The following is a 19,018-nucleotide window of genomic DNA, read 5'->3' on the forward strand; positions in this document are numbered from 1 at the left end:
ATATATATACATATATATATACGTACACACACACAATCTGAGAATGGATATTATGATCTGATTAAAGTCTATAAGGGAATTAATTATCTCAGTTATATACGTGTGTGTGTACGTGTGTGTGTGTGTGTGTGTGTGTGTGTGTGTGTGTATCACCTGGATTTTCTGAGTCAGTTCAAATGTCAAAGATTCTGAGTCATTTTCACCACAAATGTACTTCTGCGTGTGAGATCAAGTGCCTTGATTTCTGGTTATGAAAACAGGGTCCCCCTTCTCTTACTCCAGCACTGAGAAGTCCTATCAGCATGCATTACTGTGCTGGAGGAGAAGTGATCTTTTTTTTTCACAGCTAGAAGGGAAAATACACTATATTTATTTCATTTCTCTTGGGTTCTCATATAACCATGCCCCCTCTAGTCCAGAAAGAGTCAGGTAGCTCATTTTTTTTTTTTTTAAATGGCAGATTAGTCAATTCCTCAACTTCCCACTGTCACCCAAATCCACTGTCTTAGGACACTTAGGAAAGTGTGTTGTAAATCCAGGATAATGTGAAAACCAGGAAAATCTACTTTAATCATAACTGGAATCCATTTTTTCTTTTTACCAAGAATAGCATTTTTTTCTGATGATGAGAATCACAAAACAGAGATATATCTGTAACATGACATCCATCAAGGAATTCACCCAACTGGCAGCAGTCATGCTCACGGCGGTTAAAGTGGGTCGGAGAAGAGATGAAGACTCACTTCATTCTTTAGACGTGTAATTTTTGGAGTGGAAAAATTATGGGTGCTTTTTAATCTTTTTCTTCTTTTTAGTGCTTTTTTTTTTTAAGATTTTATTTATTTATCTGAGAAAGAGAGAGTGCACCGGTGTGCACAAGTGGCAGGGGGAGTGGCGGGGGGGGGGGGCGGCAAGCAGACTCCCTGCTGAGCAGGGAACCCGAGGTGGGGTCCCAGGACCCTGAGACCATGCCTGAGCCAAAGGCAGGCGCTTAACTGACTAAGCCACCCAGGCGCCCCCTTTTGAATGTTTTCTTAAGTTATACACACTCGTTGTAGAAAATTCAGAAAATTACCCACTTAAAAAAAATGTTCTACAACTCAGGAGATGAACTTCCATGAATCTTTTTTTTAACATATGTATGTGTATTTTCATATTATACACATTTTTATTCTGCTTTTACACTTACAGCTGTACCAACGTTTTGCACATCTTTAGACATTCGTTGAAACGAAATACAGAGGCTATGTAACCTTCCATCAGAAGGCTAGGCCATAATTTATTTTCCAAATTCCTGTACCGCTGGCCATTTATATTTCCTTTTTCTTTTATCTTCCTTTTTTTTTTTTTTTTCCCAGTTTTAAAAAGAACCCCACAATAGACAATCTGGATGTCAATTACTGTCCCTCATCTCTGACTACTTCCTTAGGACAGATTCCTGGAAATGGAATTACCAGGTCAAAGGGTACATAAGGTGACACTGATTCTGTTCTAAGACCAAAATGGGTAAGCATCAACCCAAGGTCTTTGTGAAGCCAGAGATGGAAGGTTCTGGCAAGGGAACGTGGCTGTTTGCACCCATGCAACAGTGTTGCTGTACTTCTCACTGGGAAGGTCACCTTCAACTACATTTTCGGCTTGTAGGGAAAGATGCAGGCTACGTAAGGGAGAGAAATCTGATCCATGAAGTCGTGCCAGGAAGAACCGCCCTTGCCATAAGGGGAATGTCTATGCAGCCAGACTATGCGCAGCCCAAGAATGATCACTGCACTTTCTTCATTTGTTCCAACCATGCCTACGTCTTAGCCCTTCCACACGGGTGGTTCCAGTGCCTCAATCACTTCTAAGTTGCTCTCGTCTAGAAGTCTCTCTGACCTTTTAATTAGATCTGACTGTGGTAAACCTAGACTCCTCTAAAGACGTCTTAGCAACCATCAGTAAAGACCTGATGTATCCAGACCCACTCGGGCTCCTGTCTGTGGTGACTGTCCTTCTGGGGCCATCTGAGACGGCCTTCCTCTTGGGCAGTCTGGATTTGCCTGTGCTTTATCACCACGGTGTTGGTAGGAGTAAAAAAAACACTACTGTCAGAATGGAAGGTTTAAGAGAAGAAAACAAATGTAATGTGGGAATCTCAAATGGTCTTTCCCTTCAAAGAGCTTCTGGAAGGCCACAGTATTGCGGCACTGGCAACCCCTCTGTTTTCATAAACTCTTTCTGTGGCAAGAGGCAGAGGTCAGGTAAATTTCCTATGTACCACCCACCAAGGAGGGCCAGCTCAAGGTCTGCTCAAGGTCACCTAAGACGGCTATGAGAACAGGGTCCACCAGGTCAACAGCCTTGTCCTCACAGAAGCCGTCAGTCTATTTCCGTTCATCTTTACCGAGCGTGTGCTGGGGAGAGGGACTTGGGCAGGGAAAGGCTACAGTGAGTGTCACCGGATGCTGGCATTCTTACCTGTGCAAAGAGCACCACCAAGCTATCACTGTCAGGGAATTCAAGGTGCTTGGAGTAAAAGTGATGAAGTGCAGCTATGTCACTCTGAATCAAGTCTCTCTTCTCGTTGTCTAATTTATCCAGATCTGTGGATAAGCAAACCATTATTCACCAGGAAGAAAACTCTGGCTTTCTAGCTACATCCTTTTCTTAGTGTAAATGGCATGGAGGGAAAAAAAAAAAAAATACATGGGGCCCCCAGAAAATATTCTTCCCCATTACTCGGTGTTACTGATAAATTCTAGGCAAAGAAAAGCATGCCATTTCTTTCTTCTCTTCCTCTGACAACTGGAAGTCACTTAGGACATGAAATTTCAACTGCCCATGAGCAATGAGGTCAGGGATGAGTGGCCACCACTGATAAGCAGCCTCGGCCTAGTCCAGCCCCTTCCCCCCGCCCCCACTGGCCCTGGAATCTGTGTCATGGTCAAGAAACTAGACAGCCCTGATTTAATGCCTTTCAGTAAGGACATCAGCTGTTTACAAGACTGCAATTCAGCAAAGATACAAAAATATTCAGCATGCTAGGAGAGCCAGCAAGAGATAGTTCGGAGTGCAGTAATTCACCCTGTGAGTTCCCACTTCCCCCTAATTATTTCCTAGTCATCGTGTCAATTCAGAAAAAAAAAAAAAGGTCATAGTCATTTTTCAAAACAGGCACACGAGTCAAAGTAGAAACTGGTAATCAAAATCCCCAGCACCACAAAGCATGCAAGCTCCCCATGCTTTTCTCCCACCCTGCCTCGTCCATAGAAATGTGTCGCTGTAATAGCTCGTCGGCCGGTCCCAGAGAGACTTACGTGATTCAAACTCCTTCACAGCTAACAACTTCTCGGAAGGTGTTCGCTCTGGGTGGATCTTCTAGTAATTGGGGAGAAATCACACAGAAGGAACTGTTAACCACCAGGGCAAAAAGTAGTGCTTTCACTGCTACATCGACATAAAGGAAGAGAAACCCAATTCTCAATGGAGCAAGGAAAACTCTCCCAGGAGTCCTGCCATCGGGCGCTGAGAGCGTCTGCCCAAAGCCCTAATCGGGAAGACTCGGAACTTTGTAAAGCGTCCGCCACACCCTGGCACCCTGACAGTGCGACGTGCACACAGGAGGCTCAAAGATGCCCGTCACGGGAAAGAAGAGTGGCGAGAAATCAACTTTTAGGGCCCCGACTTAAAAGGACTCTGCGTCTACAGAGGAACCATCCTATTTATTATTTCTCCTTCTAAAAAGGAACAAAATCAAACCCCCCAACCATTTTACACTTTCTTTAAGCATAGGCTAAAATGATCTCAAATTCTGTGTTTCAAAAAGAACACTTTTGGTGGTATCTGTGAGCCCAGATTCACTTTAAACGTGTTGCTGGCTTTGTTCTAGACACCCCAAGAGGAGCTAACAATAGTAAACCTGCGAGGCTTTGAGAACATGAATAAACTTGGTGTTGACAAGAGTTCAAAAGCAGAGCTCAAGAGCTGGCCTGAGGCCGTGTCTTTGTAATCTGGCTATTCAATTTGGGGATACAGGTGGTCTAGCAGGGCGCTCTCACCTCCCTGGTTAACATGTTAAGCTTCCCCTTGGTAGTTGGGTAGCCTGTCTCCCCTAATCCTCTGCAAGCCACTAGAATACAAATGGTCTGGTTTCTAATCATCAAGTCCTACTGAGATGAAAAGATAGCCAGGTAACTTTTCATTTAATAGACTATCAGTAGTAATAGTAATTATAATATAAGCTGAATGGAACCGGTATAAACTCCTCAGAGCCTTCAGACCACCCTCCTGGTGCCAAAACACTTCCATTGTTCTTTTTTGGAGCAGAGATCTTCCATTCACAGGATACATTTCTGTAAGATTAGTTAAGTCATCTTGCCTGGGAAAGCTTTTCATTCAGGAAAGTCCACCAGCTTCTTCGGAATTCTTAAGCACAATACTGTAAATGCCCCGAAGAATGTGAGGCGGGGCAGGGCAGAACCAGCAGACTGGCCACCCCATCCTCCCCACAATGCTTACAGATCTTCCTGTGATGGCCCTATTCACCTGACACTGCACCCAGTCACCCTACCTCCTCCTACCCTTTTCTCCTGACCAACAACTCGGCATATATCTAAAGATAATTGTTAGTAAGGACTCAAAAGTTAACATCCTCCAAGGAAAACAATTTGTGGATTTTTTTGGTCTCGCCCTACAGGCAACCCTTGAATCCTCTGGTTACCCCGGAGCGGATGAAGTGGCATTTCAGCAAGCACCTGACCCACGCCGCACATAATGGAACAATGACCTCAGACTTTGGAAATGTTCTGCCCCTGTTTATGCGGCCCAGGATCCTACCTTGGGCCAGGGACAGATATGTGCCAATCATTACAATCCCATTCGGCTTAGATAAAAAATAGAAAGTTTTAAAGGGAGGCAGGGTGGCAGGTATCAAGAAGAGGTGGATGAAACTGCAGCTTCAAGACACGTACGTACAGACGCCCTGACACCAACTTATCGGCAGCAAAAGCACGTCCTTGATACGAGCGCGCACCTCCGTGGAGCTATGCCCTCCAAGCGCCGTTCAACCTATTGTGCTGGGTCACAAGGACATGTCCTATGGTGTTTCTCCCCCTCGTTTAGTTTGGTCCTTTGGCGATATGGCACCTCATTAGCCCACAGTAAGGACTGACCAAAAAAGATGGAGGATTCCAGTCCTGGCATCATCTTTGGAGGAAACTGTTCATGGCCATCATCTGTTCCCCTTGGGGGCATTTCTTTCTTCACCTCTTTCTTTTACCCTCTTCCTCTCTCACCTTGCCTCGATTCCTACTTTTTTCCACTTCTTCCCCTTCTCTTCTTCTTTGCATCTGCCATGCTGGCTGTTCCATCCCGTTCCCTGCCTGCCTAGACGAGCCCTAGTAAGGAGACAGAGATGGGGAGGAACAGGACGCTGCTGGGAGGAGGGGCAGGGAGCACTCTAGGTGTCAGAAATTTCTGAGAGGGGAAAAATCACAAAACTTCTCAGGCCAGTCCGGTTCCCTAGGGTGCTCTAGTTATTTTCACTCAGGTCTTCATGCTGTGAAAGGCCGTATTTTTCTATGTAAACCTATCTCATAAAAAAGTTCAGAATTTACCAGCTGTGGCTGTGTTCCTGACCTGGGGTACGTGACATCCTCATTGCATGGGGCAAACAACAAACCAGCTTCTGCCTGGAGTGTTATTCCCACGCCCATCCATAGGGACGGGACGGGAAATAAAGTCTAAGAATGTTTAACGAGAGACGGTCACCACAGGCCACTCATCTTTCTGACCTTTAAGAAAAAAAGAAAAGAAACTGCACTTGAACATCATCCCATTTCCTCACCTGTTTGGCCAGAATCCTTGCAGTTAGCCTGACAGTCTCTGAGGGATTCCAGTTTTCCCCAAAAACAACCATGGGAGAACATTCCAGCTTGTGCATGGGCCAATCTTCTTTCTGGGAAGGTTAAAAAAAAAAAAAAAAAGATTAAACACACACACAGGAATAAAGTTCGTGAAGAGAGGATGCAGTAAGTCCTTCTCATTAAGGTCAAGTGAAATATGTTTCCTTTTGGAAAACACGATGAAGCTCACAAAAGCTAGAGATAAAAACATCCTTTAAGATAGAGATGGCTGTGTGACCTTGACCCGGGCCTGGCCAAGGTTGTTGGTATGAGAAAATCTGCTTTGTTTTTTCATCAAGCATCTCATCTTTCTGCAGCCTCTCATTATTCCCAACAACACGTATGGCTTTCCATTATCTGTGGGAGTTGTCAAACGGCCGCGGTGAGTGATTTGGGGTATTAGCCATTGGTTTGGCCCTGCTCCCTTACAGTCCTGTTCTGGTTCTGTTCTCACATCAGGGCAAATCCCTGAGAGCTGCACTCAGCAACTAGTCTCCTTTTATAGGTGACAAAAACAAAACACAAATGAAGGCCTTGTCAAGAGCCCTCAAAGAGTCTGGCAGAGGCAACTAGGGGGCATATTTAGGAATACAGACTCCCTGAAGATTCATTTGACAACACAGGAACACTGTATTTCTTTTTGTCCCATCCTGACGCTCTTATGCCCCTGGTTGGGGCACAAAGGGTATGTGCTCACTACTGGCAGGGTAGAGACGCCGTCAGTGGGGACGGGTGAGGCTCAGGGAGGAAGGACACCATGGTGCATGGTGGCCACGGAGGAGAGGAGTCTGAGGGCTGGGGAGGAGCTGCTAGCGGCCAGCGTGGGGGGATGACTGAGAACTGACTGGACTCCACGGAGGCCATCACTGATTGACAAAAACCAGTGGTACCGGTGTGATGGGGTCCGGGGCGGCTGGGGAGGCACTCCAGGGAGAGCTGAAGCAGAGCTGAAAACTGGGAGGAATGGGTGACGGGTAGAGGAAGGATGACTTTTGAGGTGGGAAATATCACAGCACTTGGTATACAGATGGGACTCCGCAGACACGCTCTCTCTTAATGGAAGTGGGCCTGTCCTGCTCTTCCCTCAGCCTCCCCCACCTCAGAAAACAGCTGGTCTGTTCTTCCAGATCATCAGGCTGGAACCCTGGTCATCTTTGACACCTGTCTCACACTCCCCAGTCACCTCCAGCACATCCAATTTCCTTGCCTTCAGAACAGATCTAGAACCCGATCACTCCTCGCCACCACTAGCCCTAACCCACTACCCTTTTGTAGTCCCGACACCTCCCACCACCAGTCTGCCCACACCTCCTACCCAGATGCCTGCTTCTGCCCCTATGGACGAGGCTCAATAGAGTAGCCAGGATAGTCGATCCTGCTACACAGAGCTCAGCTCATGCCAGTTCTCAGCTCAGAACCTTCTAATGGCTTCTCACCTCACAGCAAAAGGCAGAGTCTTAAAGATGACCGATGACCACTCATGATGGGAGCCCCCACCCCCACTACTACTCTGACCTCATCACCTCCCACCATGCTCTCTCTCGCCTCAGTCCCCCTGCTGCTCCTTACACAGACTGTGCCTACCCCTGGCTTACGACCTTTTGCACTTGCCGTATTCCTGGCGAGTGCCCTCTTCCCCTAGATACCCATTTTGCTCCCTGCCTAACTCTTCCATATCTCTGGCTCAAATGTCACCTTCTCAAGATGGCTGCCATGAATACCCTACTAAAGACAGCACGTGCCCACCACTGTCCACTTCCTTGCTCTGTACTTCTTCTTAGGTACTTCCCACGACCCGATATACTACATATTCATTAGTTTTTTGGTCAGTATCTGTCTCCCCCATTAAAATAAAGGAACTCGGTCTGGGGTAGGTTTTTTCCCCACATTTATAACCCCAGAAGCTAGAACAGGGCCTTGCATTTAGGAGGTCCTCCATAAAGTTGCTGAGTGAAGATGTCCCCCTGCCCCCAACCCCCACCCCAAGAAGGAAGGACACGATGTGACTTCATGATTTAATGCGTTATGTGACACAGGCCATTGGCTCGAGTTCTGTGCCAAGATGTTTTGCACAAATAACGCCATGCCGAATATAACTAAGAGCAGGGAGAGAAAGAAATGACAAGATATGCACCAGGGAGAAGGGGATCTGTTTTTAGCCAAAGCCTGAAATGAGAGCACAGCAGTAAGGCAAAGAGGGAAAGACCAAGAAGGCTTCAGGCCTTGGGGCATCTGAGGGGAACGGGAACCACCAGCTGGAGACAGATGGATAATTAACAACCACGAGCAGGTGTCCAGTGTGAAACCAGGAATTCTAACAGAAGGCCTTTGCAGGGCCTTTGAGATGCTGGTTTCCTGAAGAGCAGGTCTTGTTACCGGTGTTCAACAACAGTGACTCCTGGGAGAAGGAAGTTTAATACTAACCTTTCTTACGATGATTCCTCTATTATTTGGTAATCGAATTAATTCATTAACAGAATATAAAATCTATGTTAATATCAATTACACACAATGCTGACATTTACCGATGTGAATGTCCTCAAAGGGAAGGGAGCCTCTGGGAGGAAAGCAGAGTGCTGCCAAGCAAGCAGACCCTGGTCTGGGGCTCAGGAAACCTGCATTCCTACCCCGCTCTGCAGCTATGTGACACCAGGCGGACCTCTTAATCCCTCTGCAGCTGTACCCGTGGCTGTCAATAACGTAATCCCTGAGTTACTTAGCAGGTCCAGAATCCTGAGGCTATGATTTGACACCTTCTGACAGTGATAATCACAGCTGAAGCCTGAAGAGGAGCAAGACACGTAGGACCTTCATTCGGGGACAATCAGGCACTCGTGCAACCACAGAAGGTCCCCGTCAGGATCCAGTAAGCTCATCCATGAGAAGCACTTAGGACAGCACCTGGCACATAGCGCACTCTCAGGACATGTGGGTACCTGTTCATTCATTCATGTATTCATCCATTCATTCAATGAGCTCTGCAACTGACCCTAGAGGGAGGGAGGGGAGATGAAGTCTCTAACTTGAAGTAGCTTGTGACTGTGTCAGGAGACATGTATGTGACACGGTCCCACACACAGCAGTGAAATCAGACAGTGCGATAAATTCAGAGAAGTGTAGAATCGCGCAAGTTTCATCAAAGGAAATTTCCCCAAATAAGTTGTCACTCTCTGCTGAAAGGTGGTGAGACATGTGGGTTAAGGGAGGAATGACAGAGATGTCCCTCCATGGCACTGCTCAGGTTTCTTTAAAAAACAGAAAAAGGTGGGAGGGAGGCTCACATCTGGCAGGAGCGTCAGTTAGGTTCTGAGAGTATCCTGACATGCCGTCTTCCATCGCAGGGATGGTCCACATACGGGAGGGAACCTGACAGCTGCAACTTGCCCTGGTTTTGACTATAAAAAATTGTAAATAATGAGACTGGCAAAATTGAAAAAAAATTAGCCTATCCTGATGAACAGGAATAAATACTATCAATGAATACTTTGGTTTGGTTTTGTTGTGTTTTAGTATTGGCGGTTTCTTCATACGCAGAGTGGTTTTGCAACTGCGTATGCCTTTTAAAACATTTTTGTCAGTTTTTCTAAAACTTTTCTGAGTATTTTTCTTCAAAAGCCAAGCTATTTCTCCTGTCCTGACTGCAATCTTTTTACAATTTTATGTAAATTTGGATTCTATTGTCCAGAAAAGTAATATACAAATAAACGGACAGGAAGGACTCAGAAAGACATATACCAAAGTGCTAGTAGTGATTTTTCTCTGGAAGGACAAAATTAGGGAACCTCTCTCTGTCCTCATTTTAGACTGTATTTTCTGGTTTTTCTAAAATGAGCACAGATTATTTGTGCAATGAAATTAATTAAATCTATGTAAAAGGAAGATACAAAAATTTCTGTACCCTTTTTAAACTTCAAAGTCATTTTCAGCCAAGGTAATAAGTGCTCTGCCTGACTTTCCTGTTTGTGCACGAACAAAAATGCTTCAAGATGCATAAAGAGCTGTAAAATTGTCTCATGGTGCACCAGCATTTCTAACCCTGGAAGAAACGACTGACTGTTATTTCATCCAGTTTTCTGCTGAGCGAATGATAATGCTGTCTTCCTGGACAGCGAGATTGGGGTTTTATTGTGAAGTCCCTTTTCCTAACTCTTGCACCTGGCATTTCTCTTGCCCTAACAGAGCTTTCAAAACAGATGTAGTCTACTTGGACAAATGCATGTGACTTCCTGAACTGTGGAACAGCAAGAAAACGTCATGGGATTTCTGCTGCCACTACCATTACCATCAAGGGGAGCAGTGCAAAAGGAGTCAGGTGCACACTGACCACCTCACATGAAGGAGACAGCTGAGCCCCCATCACAAGGACATGTGCTTTGTTTTATGTTTCCATACAAGAGCCATGGGATAGGCTCATTCATTCATCCACACGTTTTCCTACTGGTGATGTGAAACATTTAGGAAAAAGAGTGATCAAGTTTAAGATGCTTCCTAGGTTTGGTTAAGGGACCAAAGTGAATTTAACCAGGATTAAACCTAAATCATCCATATACAATAGTCAGACGAGCACTTCTCAGGCATTTTCTACACTTCAGTTACTTTCACGTCCATAACAAAAGTCACAAATTTTCTCACATCCTTAGTCACATGCTCCTCACACGTGCTTTTTTATCCCCATCACGGCACGCCCCTTCTTACTTTCAGAAACACTCATAACCTCATCACCTCCATTTACACATCACTATTTGTTAATGTTAAGAAATAATACCTAGAAAGTTCTACTCTACAATGATTCCTCTGTAAAATAACTTTGTAAAACTACTCTCTTGAACATGTCATGGTGCAATTTAATGACGAAGTCTAAGGGAGGAAACAATATACTTAGCTTTCCAGGCATATTTATAAAAATAAATATAGTTCATTAAAACACACAGGTTACAAAATAAGCCTAACTAAAAAGGGATTTCTATTTCTTTTATGTTTCCTCCCATTATCCTTTCATGCATCATCAATTAAAATCCTTCCTCTGGCAGGATCACACTGAGTCAAGTGAATGAAGAGAAAAGTAAATGGGACAAGATATCACCAAATTGTATAAAATGAAGCGAAATTCTAAAGCGCTGCAGTTAGAGAAGAGGGCTTGGGGACAGCGGACGTAGTGGCTAGGGTCTCCGGAGATGCAGTACTCCCTGGAAAGAGGAAACCCTTGGGGAGGAGTGTGTGCCTTAGCACTCTTGTGGAGATTTCTGGCAAAGACGACACCAGAAGGGGCTCTCCCCTTTCATGTCCACTGAAGGCCACTTGTCTTTCTTTGACACATTCCCATAGTGCCCCCTCTCCCACCCTCAGGACCGCCAAGCACCGTGTTGGAGAGTGGTGACAGCCTTCCGCCAGCAGTCTGTACAGTCTGGTCCCCACTTCTACCACTGTGACCTTGGGCAGGTCACCCAACCACTTGTGGCCACTGTCTTCTTATCTACTCACACACTGGACCTGGCAACCTTCACTGACACCCCTCCCCCACCTCTGCTGTTTGGTGCCCAGGCCTGCACTCCAGGTGGGCGGGGTCTACGTGGTCATGAGAAGCAGCCAAGGGCCCTGGTCTCGTAGGTGGAGAATCACTCATCACCTGCCTCTTACCATCACTGCCTTGTTTTGTACAGCACAGCTTCCCCTTTAATCCCACCCAAGTACCCCCTGAGGAGGAACCCTGAATACATTTTTATCTGGAGCTAATGCCCCAGATTCCTCCCTAATAATTTTATGCATGAAGCTCCTGAACTGCCATTTATTTCTAGGCACGTACTTTACTAGATACTCAGGACCATTCTATGTCATTACAATCCACTGCCCTTACTTAGTTCTTCTGCACGAAAGCATGGCAACCCTTAATGGCCACTAACTTCTCCCTTCAACAAAAGGGGACAGATAAAACGAGAGTGAAACGTACAGATGAAATCCACTCTGTCACCTCTAGCAACAAGTGGCATCAGGAACCGGGTATCACTTGTCATCTAGGAGGGTACTTTGGCCACTAGATACTTCACAGAAGCATAGGAAAACTGAGCTGCAGAAGTACTCTCCAGGGCTGATGGGGCCTGGCCCGAACAAAGGGTAACTATCAAGGAAGACTCTCCATCATGAGGCTGGGCACAGCAAGCGGTCTTGGCCTCAGGCCTTTGAACATGACTTAGCATCACAGAGCAGTACCCTCCACTCTGGGCTTCCAAGCAAGCTCGTTATGATTTGACCGCCCGTGCAATCTGTCCACAGGAGGAGAATGTACAGACCATCAAACTGCTTTTTGAAAAGTGATACGCAGGCATCCTGGTACATATAGGCCGGTGTGTTTGGTTCATGTGAACTCCCCCCCCCGCCCCGGGAGAGCGCCCCTCACTGTGTGCTCACAGAGGAGCTTTCTGAGTCCGCAGTTTTGGGAAACTCGGTCTTGAAGAGAAGGGAAGCCACACCAGCCACCTTGGAAACCCCACTGGACCACAATGGTTCATCAAAATAATGCCATCTAGGGAGGCGTAACGGAAGAAGAGTTAGCAGCAGGCTCAGAAGACCCAGAGATAACTCGGCATCTCACACAGTCTGATACTTTTTATTAATGCAGTGTTTACGGTTAACCAGAGAAGTGGAGACTCATTTTATAATAAGCATGACTCACACAACGTACACTGTTAGTGTTCTCAGGGTTTTAGAATCCATCCATTCTCTTGGGGTAAAAGAAACAAAAACAAAAACAAAAAACCAAGTCCGTCAAATCTAAAGTGTGCCGTATACTCTAGAGTCTCTGCACAGAGCTAAGCTTCGGTCCAGCCTAAATTACTGTCATAGTATTTCCCGTACGTCCTCACACCTGTCCACAGCGTCATGGTTTATAGAGAGCTCTCATATCACTAGGTCCCTACCATTTGTCAGGATAGGCACCTATTGCCATCATTAATGTGTGAAGAAACTGAGCTCAGAGATGTCCTCAGGCTTGTCAAGTTCACGGAGACAGTAGGTTGCACAGTCAGGATCACCTCCTTCTACTATTCCGTGTTACACTGTCGGAACTCTATGTGATTTTCCTATCTTGCTTCTCTAAAGAACCAGAATGTAATGAGTTAATTTTTCTAGAAGGATTTAGCTTAAATATAGAAAGAACTAACTTATCATTCCTGGAATCAAATCATGGAATTCCCAGGGCTCACTGATCTCCCCAGTGCCGAAGGAATCCAACCACAGAATATTCTATCCACAACTGGTAGGAGCAAAGTATGATCTCTCTTCTTCGAAAGAAGGCCCACTCCCTGAAAACTCAACTATAAGCCCATTTATATTCTCGCTGTGACACAGGCTGACCACCTCTGGAAGCCTGCCATGGGAGACACAGGGGAGTGGGCTGTGCACAGGGCTGCGGAGCCAAGGGAGATGTCCCCAGGCCAGTGGCTCAACCTGTGCTTCATTCCAGCAAGGGGCCATTGTGACTGGAGCTCTATGGTCAGACGGGACACCAGGGCTTAGCAACCTCTCCCACCGATACATAATAATGCTCTTTGGGGATTTTCAAAGGTCAACTGCATAGGGAAAGAGAAAGAAAACAATGAAATAGTGGGTAACCAGAAGTACATCAGGGAAGGGGGGCAGATGTGGGAGGTAAATGACGCCAAGTCTGGCAAGAACAATGACCAAAAAAAAAAAGAGGTAGAGACTATGGAGAAAATCCTCCCCGTCACCTAGAGCCACTGTTTAATAGCATCAGCATTTCCCAGGGCCTATGAATAGGTTTCCATTAAAAAAGAAAAAAAAAAAGGCTAAGGAGGGTATACAGATGTCAAAGATCATATTCTCCCTAAATTCAAATTGTTAGAACATGGAATGTGTTAAAAAAAAAAAAAAAGAAGAAGAAGAACATGGAATGCATTTTCTATGGAATACCTATGAACATTCAGTGGAACTAGAATCCAGCAGACGAGTATGGAAAACAACACTCCTAGTCCCTCAAAGAGCTACCAAGAGTTCCTCCAAATTCTTCCTTAAGCTTCCCATTCCCATGTTATAGAATTCCCTGGAGACTTACCCATCGAACCAGATGGCCCACGGTCTACATGCAACCCTCCTCCTGAGCCCGCCCGACCCTGGCTGCTTCCAAGGCACCAGCTCCAAGTACAGACTCGGAGCAGCCACCCTCTGGCTGTGCCAAGGCTGTGCCAGGGGCTCCCCGAAGTCTAGCTGGACTCGGACTGGGTTTGAACAGGCCAAGGGCGACGTGTGGCCTGCTTACGGGGATTTATAAAAATACAGACCTGTGACGATAAAAATTAAAATATTTTAAAGATACCATTTTAGCATTTTTCATTTGTCATCTCCACAGTGTTCCATCTGTTGCTGGTGGCCTTGGGGGCAAACCGTCAACCTTGGTAATACACCTGCCTGTACCCAACATGCCCTCCTCATGGCTTTCCCCTTCTCCTGCACCTGCGTGTGGCCTCAGAGTGTCACTGTCTATCACTGGCTGCCTGTCAGTCCTGGGCCAGCACGCAGGGGTATCCAGACACATGTGAGGCCCAAACAGCTTTCCAGCTCTGGCTGCAAAAGGGTGCTGGGAATGGCGTGACAAGGAAAGGCAGGACATCGGGGTCCCAATCTTCAGAGGAAATAAGGCCCTCCCGACCAGTTGGCCCAGACCTACCTGACACTGCACATCGCAGTAAAATGCCTGCTTGCATCTTCCACATTTGGACAATCCTTCTTTCCTTAAAAACAGAAAGGGCACTGTAGTGGCGAGAGGCACAGAAACGTGAAGCTGCACATTTTATCATGCAATAATAAAAGCCATCTGGTCGGGAAGCAGAGCCAAGATTCACCTTACCTTACTCTCCCACTGATACAGTGGCATTTTCCCAAAGGAGGATTTTGACCAGATTCAGTCCTTGAGGAGGAGTAAGTTAGTCAAACAGTACATGCACCAATGTTTACCGACCCTGACAGCGGGAAGGGCACCTTCCAAACTGACCTGCGGTGTGCTCTACGACTCCCGAGCCTGGCCTGGGACAGCAGAGCCTCCACATCGCCTGCGCTAGTACTCAGTACTCTGGGCCAAGTCAAAGGCTCTTAGGTCCTGATTTTCTCACCTACTCAAGAGGGACAGAGATAAACAGAACCATCATAGAGGTTCCACCTCACACAGAGGACTGGGGGCACCTGCACTGGTGCAAATGCAGGGTGAGTGACAACCTTTATTATTGAGAACTGCAAGTAAGGCAGATGACAGAACAGAGTAGACCAGTAGTTCCCATGCTGCCCAGAAAGCCAAGTTTAAAAATAATGCAACCCAGGGGCCCCTGGGTGGCTCAGTCCGCTGAGCGTCTGACTCTTGGGTTTCCGCTCAGGTCGTGATCTCGGGGTTGTGAGACTGAGCCCTGCGTCGGGCTCTGCACTTAGCATGGAGTCCGCATACAATTTTCTCTCTCCTGCTCCCTCTGCCCCTCCCCCACTCAAAAAAATACATATATGTATACATAAAATGCAACTCTGCAAGCAGAGATGTAGTCTTGGATAAACCATTAGTGGATGGTTTGCCGGTGTACTGCACTGAGTGATTCTTCTGCCTCTCTGTAATGAGGTCAATACTCCCCTTCCTTGCCATATTACCTCTCTGCCTCCCACAAAGGACAGGGACTCTGCTGTTTCCCAACTGTCAGGTGCTAGTGTGTTTGTCGTGTTTGATAAGTCAAAGCCTTTTCAAAAACTGTGAAGCCATTGAATTAAACCCCACCAGACAGAAGCCTTAAAAACGCTTTTTTGAAGTGGGGAACGACCCCGTGGTTCAATCAGAGCACTATCTTCCGCCCACCGCCCTGAAGCTGGCCTTGCAACTTGAAGCAATGCCCATGCCCTGCCACGAGGGGCACTATCGCCGCGGCCCGGTCCGCACTGCAGTGCAGCCCCCCGCCGCAGCGCGGGGGAGCGGATATTCTGGAATACGCAGGAATCACGCCGCAGAGCCCTCCTCTGCTCCTTGTCAGCGAGCGGCAGTCACCACACTACTCCCACGGAATCAAGACTGCTCCCCAAATGCTCCTGTTGGAGCTAAACAGACTGCCTTGCAGTTTTCATGACAGCGCTTGGATTTCAAGAAGCAGACTGGAGAATGTGTAGGAGAAAAACACATCTTGTGGTTGAGGCATAAATAAATATCCCGAGTTTGCACATCTCAATAGTTTAAAAAGGAACTCACTGATTTAGCTGAGTGTATTCTCTGGCCTCTAGCACCTCCCCCCAGCCTGGACCCAAGGTGCACCTGACTCTGACTTTGCATTTTGCAATAAAAGAGAAACGAGACGATGGTCCCTGCTCTGTTGCATTTTATAATGAGGAAGAAAGGACAGAAGAGGCTGTAGAGAAACAACTGTGAAGGGACTTGCAAGCAAGTGCTAAGTGATAGAGACCCTGAAGAATGCCAAGGAGATGGAAAGTAAAGATGGGCAAAGCCTGGAAGGGAACTCTGGAAATTCTTTCCAAAAAGAGGTGTGTTGGAAATGGCTAATGGATGGGTAGATGACCCCTCATAAAAATGTCCATCTGAAGCAGCCATTCATTAACGTTTGTTTTCACAGGGGGAGAGGTCACAGGAGCTCTTTGAGAATTTGATTGAAGCTATTAATTCTCCCAACAGCTCACCTTAACCCCAATCCCCCAAAACAACAGAAAATTATGTGAAATTTCACGGGCTCTGAGCCCCCTGAAAAGCCCATCCACGGACACTGAACGGACTCTGAAACTAGAGTTAAGACCCCCTGATATAAAAGATGAGAAAACTATCTTTATTAGCCCTAGGTTATACCAAAAAGCAAGGATTCAGTGGCCCGTCCTGCACAGAGGCAAGCAGTAAAGTTAATACGAAACCAAGGCTTATTTTTAGCCCCACGGTAACATCCCAAGGGAGAGAGAAAGCAAAATTGAGCTCTTGAGAGCTAGGGAAGAACTCTAGGGGGATTTCATCAAAACCATAAATCACCCAAAGGCCAGGCTTCATTCACACTAGCTGGCTACCAAATCCCACAAGCCACAAATAAGAGACAAGGAAATGGCTAACTTTTTTTAAGTGTTGGCAATTTGTTGCATGATTTCTAGTCTGTCCCAGTGGTTCTCGAATTGTGGTCTGGAGACTTCTGGGATTCCAGGGACCCTTTCCGGGAGTCAGTGGGGTCAAAACTACTTTCAAAGTAACACTACTGTCTTGACAATTGCACTGCCGTGGGTGTAAGCTGTAAAGGAGCCTGGAGGGTACAACGTCTGGAACCTTGGTACAAATCAAAGCAAATCAAGTTGTCTACATGTCCCTGTATTCTGGACTTCCACAGGCTCAGAGCTAAGCCAGGGGGAAGGCCAATTTTACTTAAGAACGTTCCTGATGGAGCAGAAACAAATAGTAATTTTGTTCAATCTTGATGCTTGGGTCTGTATCTTCTGACATCCTATGATAAGGTGGGAAGAATGCACCAAGTGTTTCTTCCGATCCTGAAACACGGTGGTGGTCTCAGGGAGAAGCACCTGTGTGAGCACTGGAGTCCTAAAGTGAACAAGAGAATTGGAATTCTGTTTTTACCTGAAAGAACCACGTTAAACTGTGGTTATTCAGACTTGAGGATTTGGCAGATAACGTGATGGAAATGAATGTCACTTCAGGGAAAACAACTGAAAATATGTGTGGCTAATGATCAAATGTTGGCCTTCAAGCAAATACGAGAATTTTGGAAAACAAGTCTCTGCCACCGTGAGCTTGACAGTCTCTCATGTGATGAGACTGCTGGGGATATTAACAATTGTGGGGTGTTTTTTTTTTTATATGGTTTGATGAAGTACAGCGACTTTTAGAATGTCTATATAATTCAGTGAACCAATGTTTTTCAAATGACAGGTGCAAGATATTTTAAAAATCACGCGTGGCTAAAAAAGTAATTTGAAGTGCAAGAGAGATCAAGGGATTTCAACGTAACAGAGCATATAAAGTTCACTAATGTGGGTTCAGACCGCACATTAAATGGTCTTAACCCTTTAAGACATTCACTTAGCAAGTTTTAGTGAATGAGAATATATTTACAATTAACTGAAAAGGCTATTAAAATATGCCTCTCTTTCTGATTATGTATCTATTTGAGGCTGGATTTTCTCCATGTATTTCAACCAAAAATACATAATACCATAGACTGAATTCAGAAGTGTATTTGAGAATCCAGCTGTCTTCTGGAAATCCAAGCATGAAAGAGATTTGTAAAACTGTGGAACTCCACCACTATTCTTACTAATTCTTTTGTTCTGTAAAATAGTTCTCATGAAAACACATTATGCTAGCAGTAATAGCTGTTGTCCTTTTCAACTGAATACTTCATAATTTTCTGTTTTAATTTCATATATGGTAAATATTGATAAACATAACCCATATGGACAAAAGCTCTTTGGAGTTCTCAATTTTTAAGAGTACAACAGAGGGATTCTTAAGACAAAAAATATGAAAACTGATCTATCTTAATAAGTCCATCAGCTCTGAAAAAGACATTATTCCTATTTTTCAAATGAAGATAATGAGGATCCAAAGGTGAAATATCTAACCCAACGTGGTCATTCAGCAAGTAGGTAGCAGAATCAGAATTCACACGTCAAAGTACAAATTTTGTCTCCATCGTGCAAGAATATCCTTCCTTGAGTCGTTGTGACAGTTATTCAAGGATCTCCTACGTGAAGCTGGAATCATCTACGTGTTTGCATACCCTAACAGTAATAAGAAAACATAAGGCATTCTTTACTCTGGTTGGAATAACTTCCCAGTTCCAACGACACCCCATTCATGCCACTTTGTTTCAAAGATGCAATGGGGCGAAACCAGGATCATTTTTCAAAATGAGATTTCGGGAGGGAGCACCCCCAAAAAGAGGGTTTCTCAACCAACAGTGCGACAACAGTAACTGGTTTCACTTAAAATGCACGGGAATGACATAAGGATTGATTGTATATTTGCGCTGTGCAAAGAAAGTCCTTCCCTGTCATTCAGTACCATACATGGAGGTATTCCTCAGACAGAGACACTGGGCGAATCCAAGCTGGATCATGTGTGCTGGGAACTGGGTGACAGGGTATCATAGCTC

General features: G+C 45.6%; 1 protein-coding gene across 2 annotated transcripts in view; it reads right to left on the reverse strand.

Moving 5' to 3' along the window:
* Nucleotides 1-19,018, reverse strand: part of SMYD2 (SET and MYND domain containing 2) — a 50,664-nt gene that overhangs the window by 17,551 nt on the left and 14,095 nt on the right. For both annotated transcript variants that reach the window (XR_008960558.1, XM_026509138.4), the window contains exons 2-5: nucleotides 14,563-14,626; nucleotides 5,825-5,935; nucleotides 3,297-3,357; nucleotides 2,458-2,582 (exon numbers count right to left, since the gene is read on the reverse strand). Coding sequence is in view for 1 of the 2 variants with exons in the window: in XM_026509138.4 (XP_026364923.2) it covers nucleotides 2,458-2,582; nucleotides 3,297-3,357; nucleotides 5,825-5,935; nucleotides 14,563-14,626 (361 nt within the window). In the remaining variant the exon portion in view is untranslated. The remainder of the gene's footprint in view (nucleotides 1-2,457; nucleotides 2,583-3,296; nucleotides 3,358-5,824; nucleotides 5,936-14,562; nucleotides 14,627-19,018) is intronic.

The sequence above is a fragment of the Ursus arctos genome, unplaced genomic scaffold, assembly GCF_023065955.2.
Source record: "Ursus arctos isolate Adak ecotype North America unplaced genomic scaffold, UrsArc2.0 scaffold_2, whole genome shotgun sequence".
NCBI classification, from domain to species: domain Eukaryota; kingdom Metazoa; phylum Chordata; class Mammalia; order Carnivora; family Ursidae; genus Ursus; species Ursus arctos.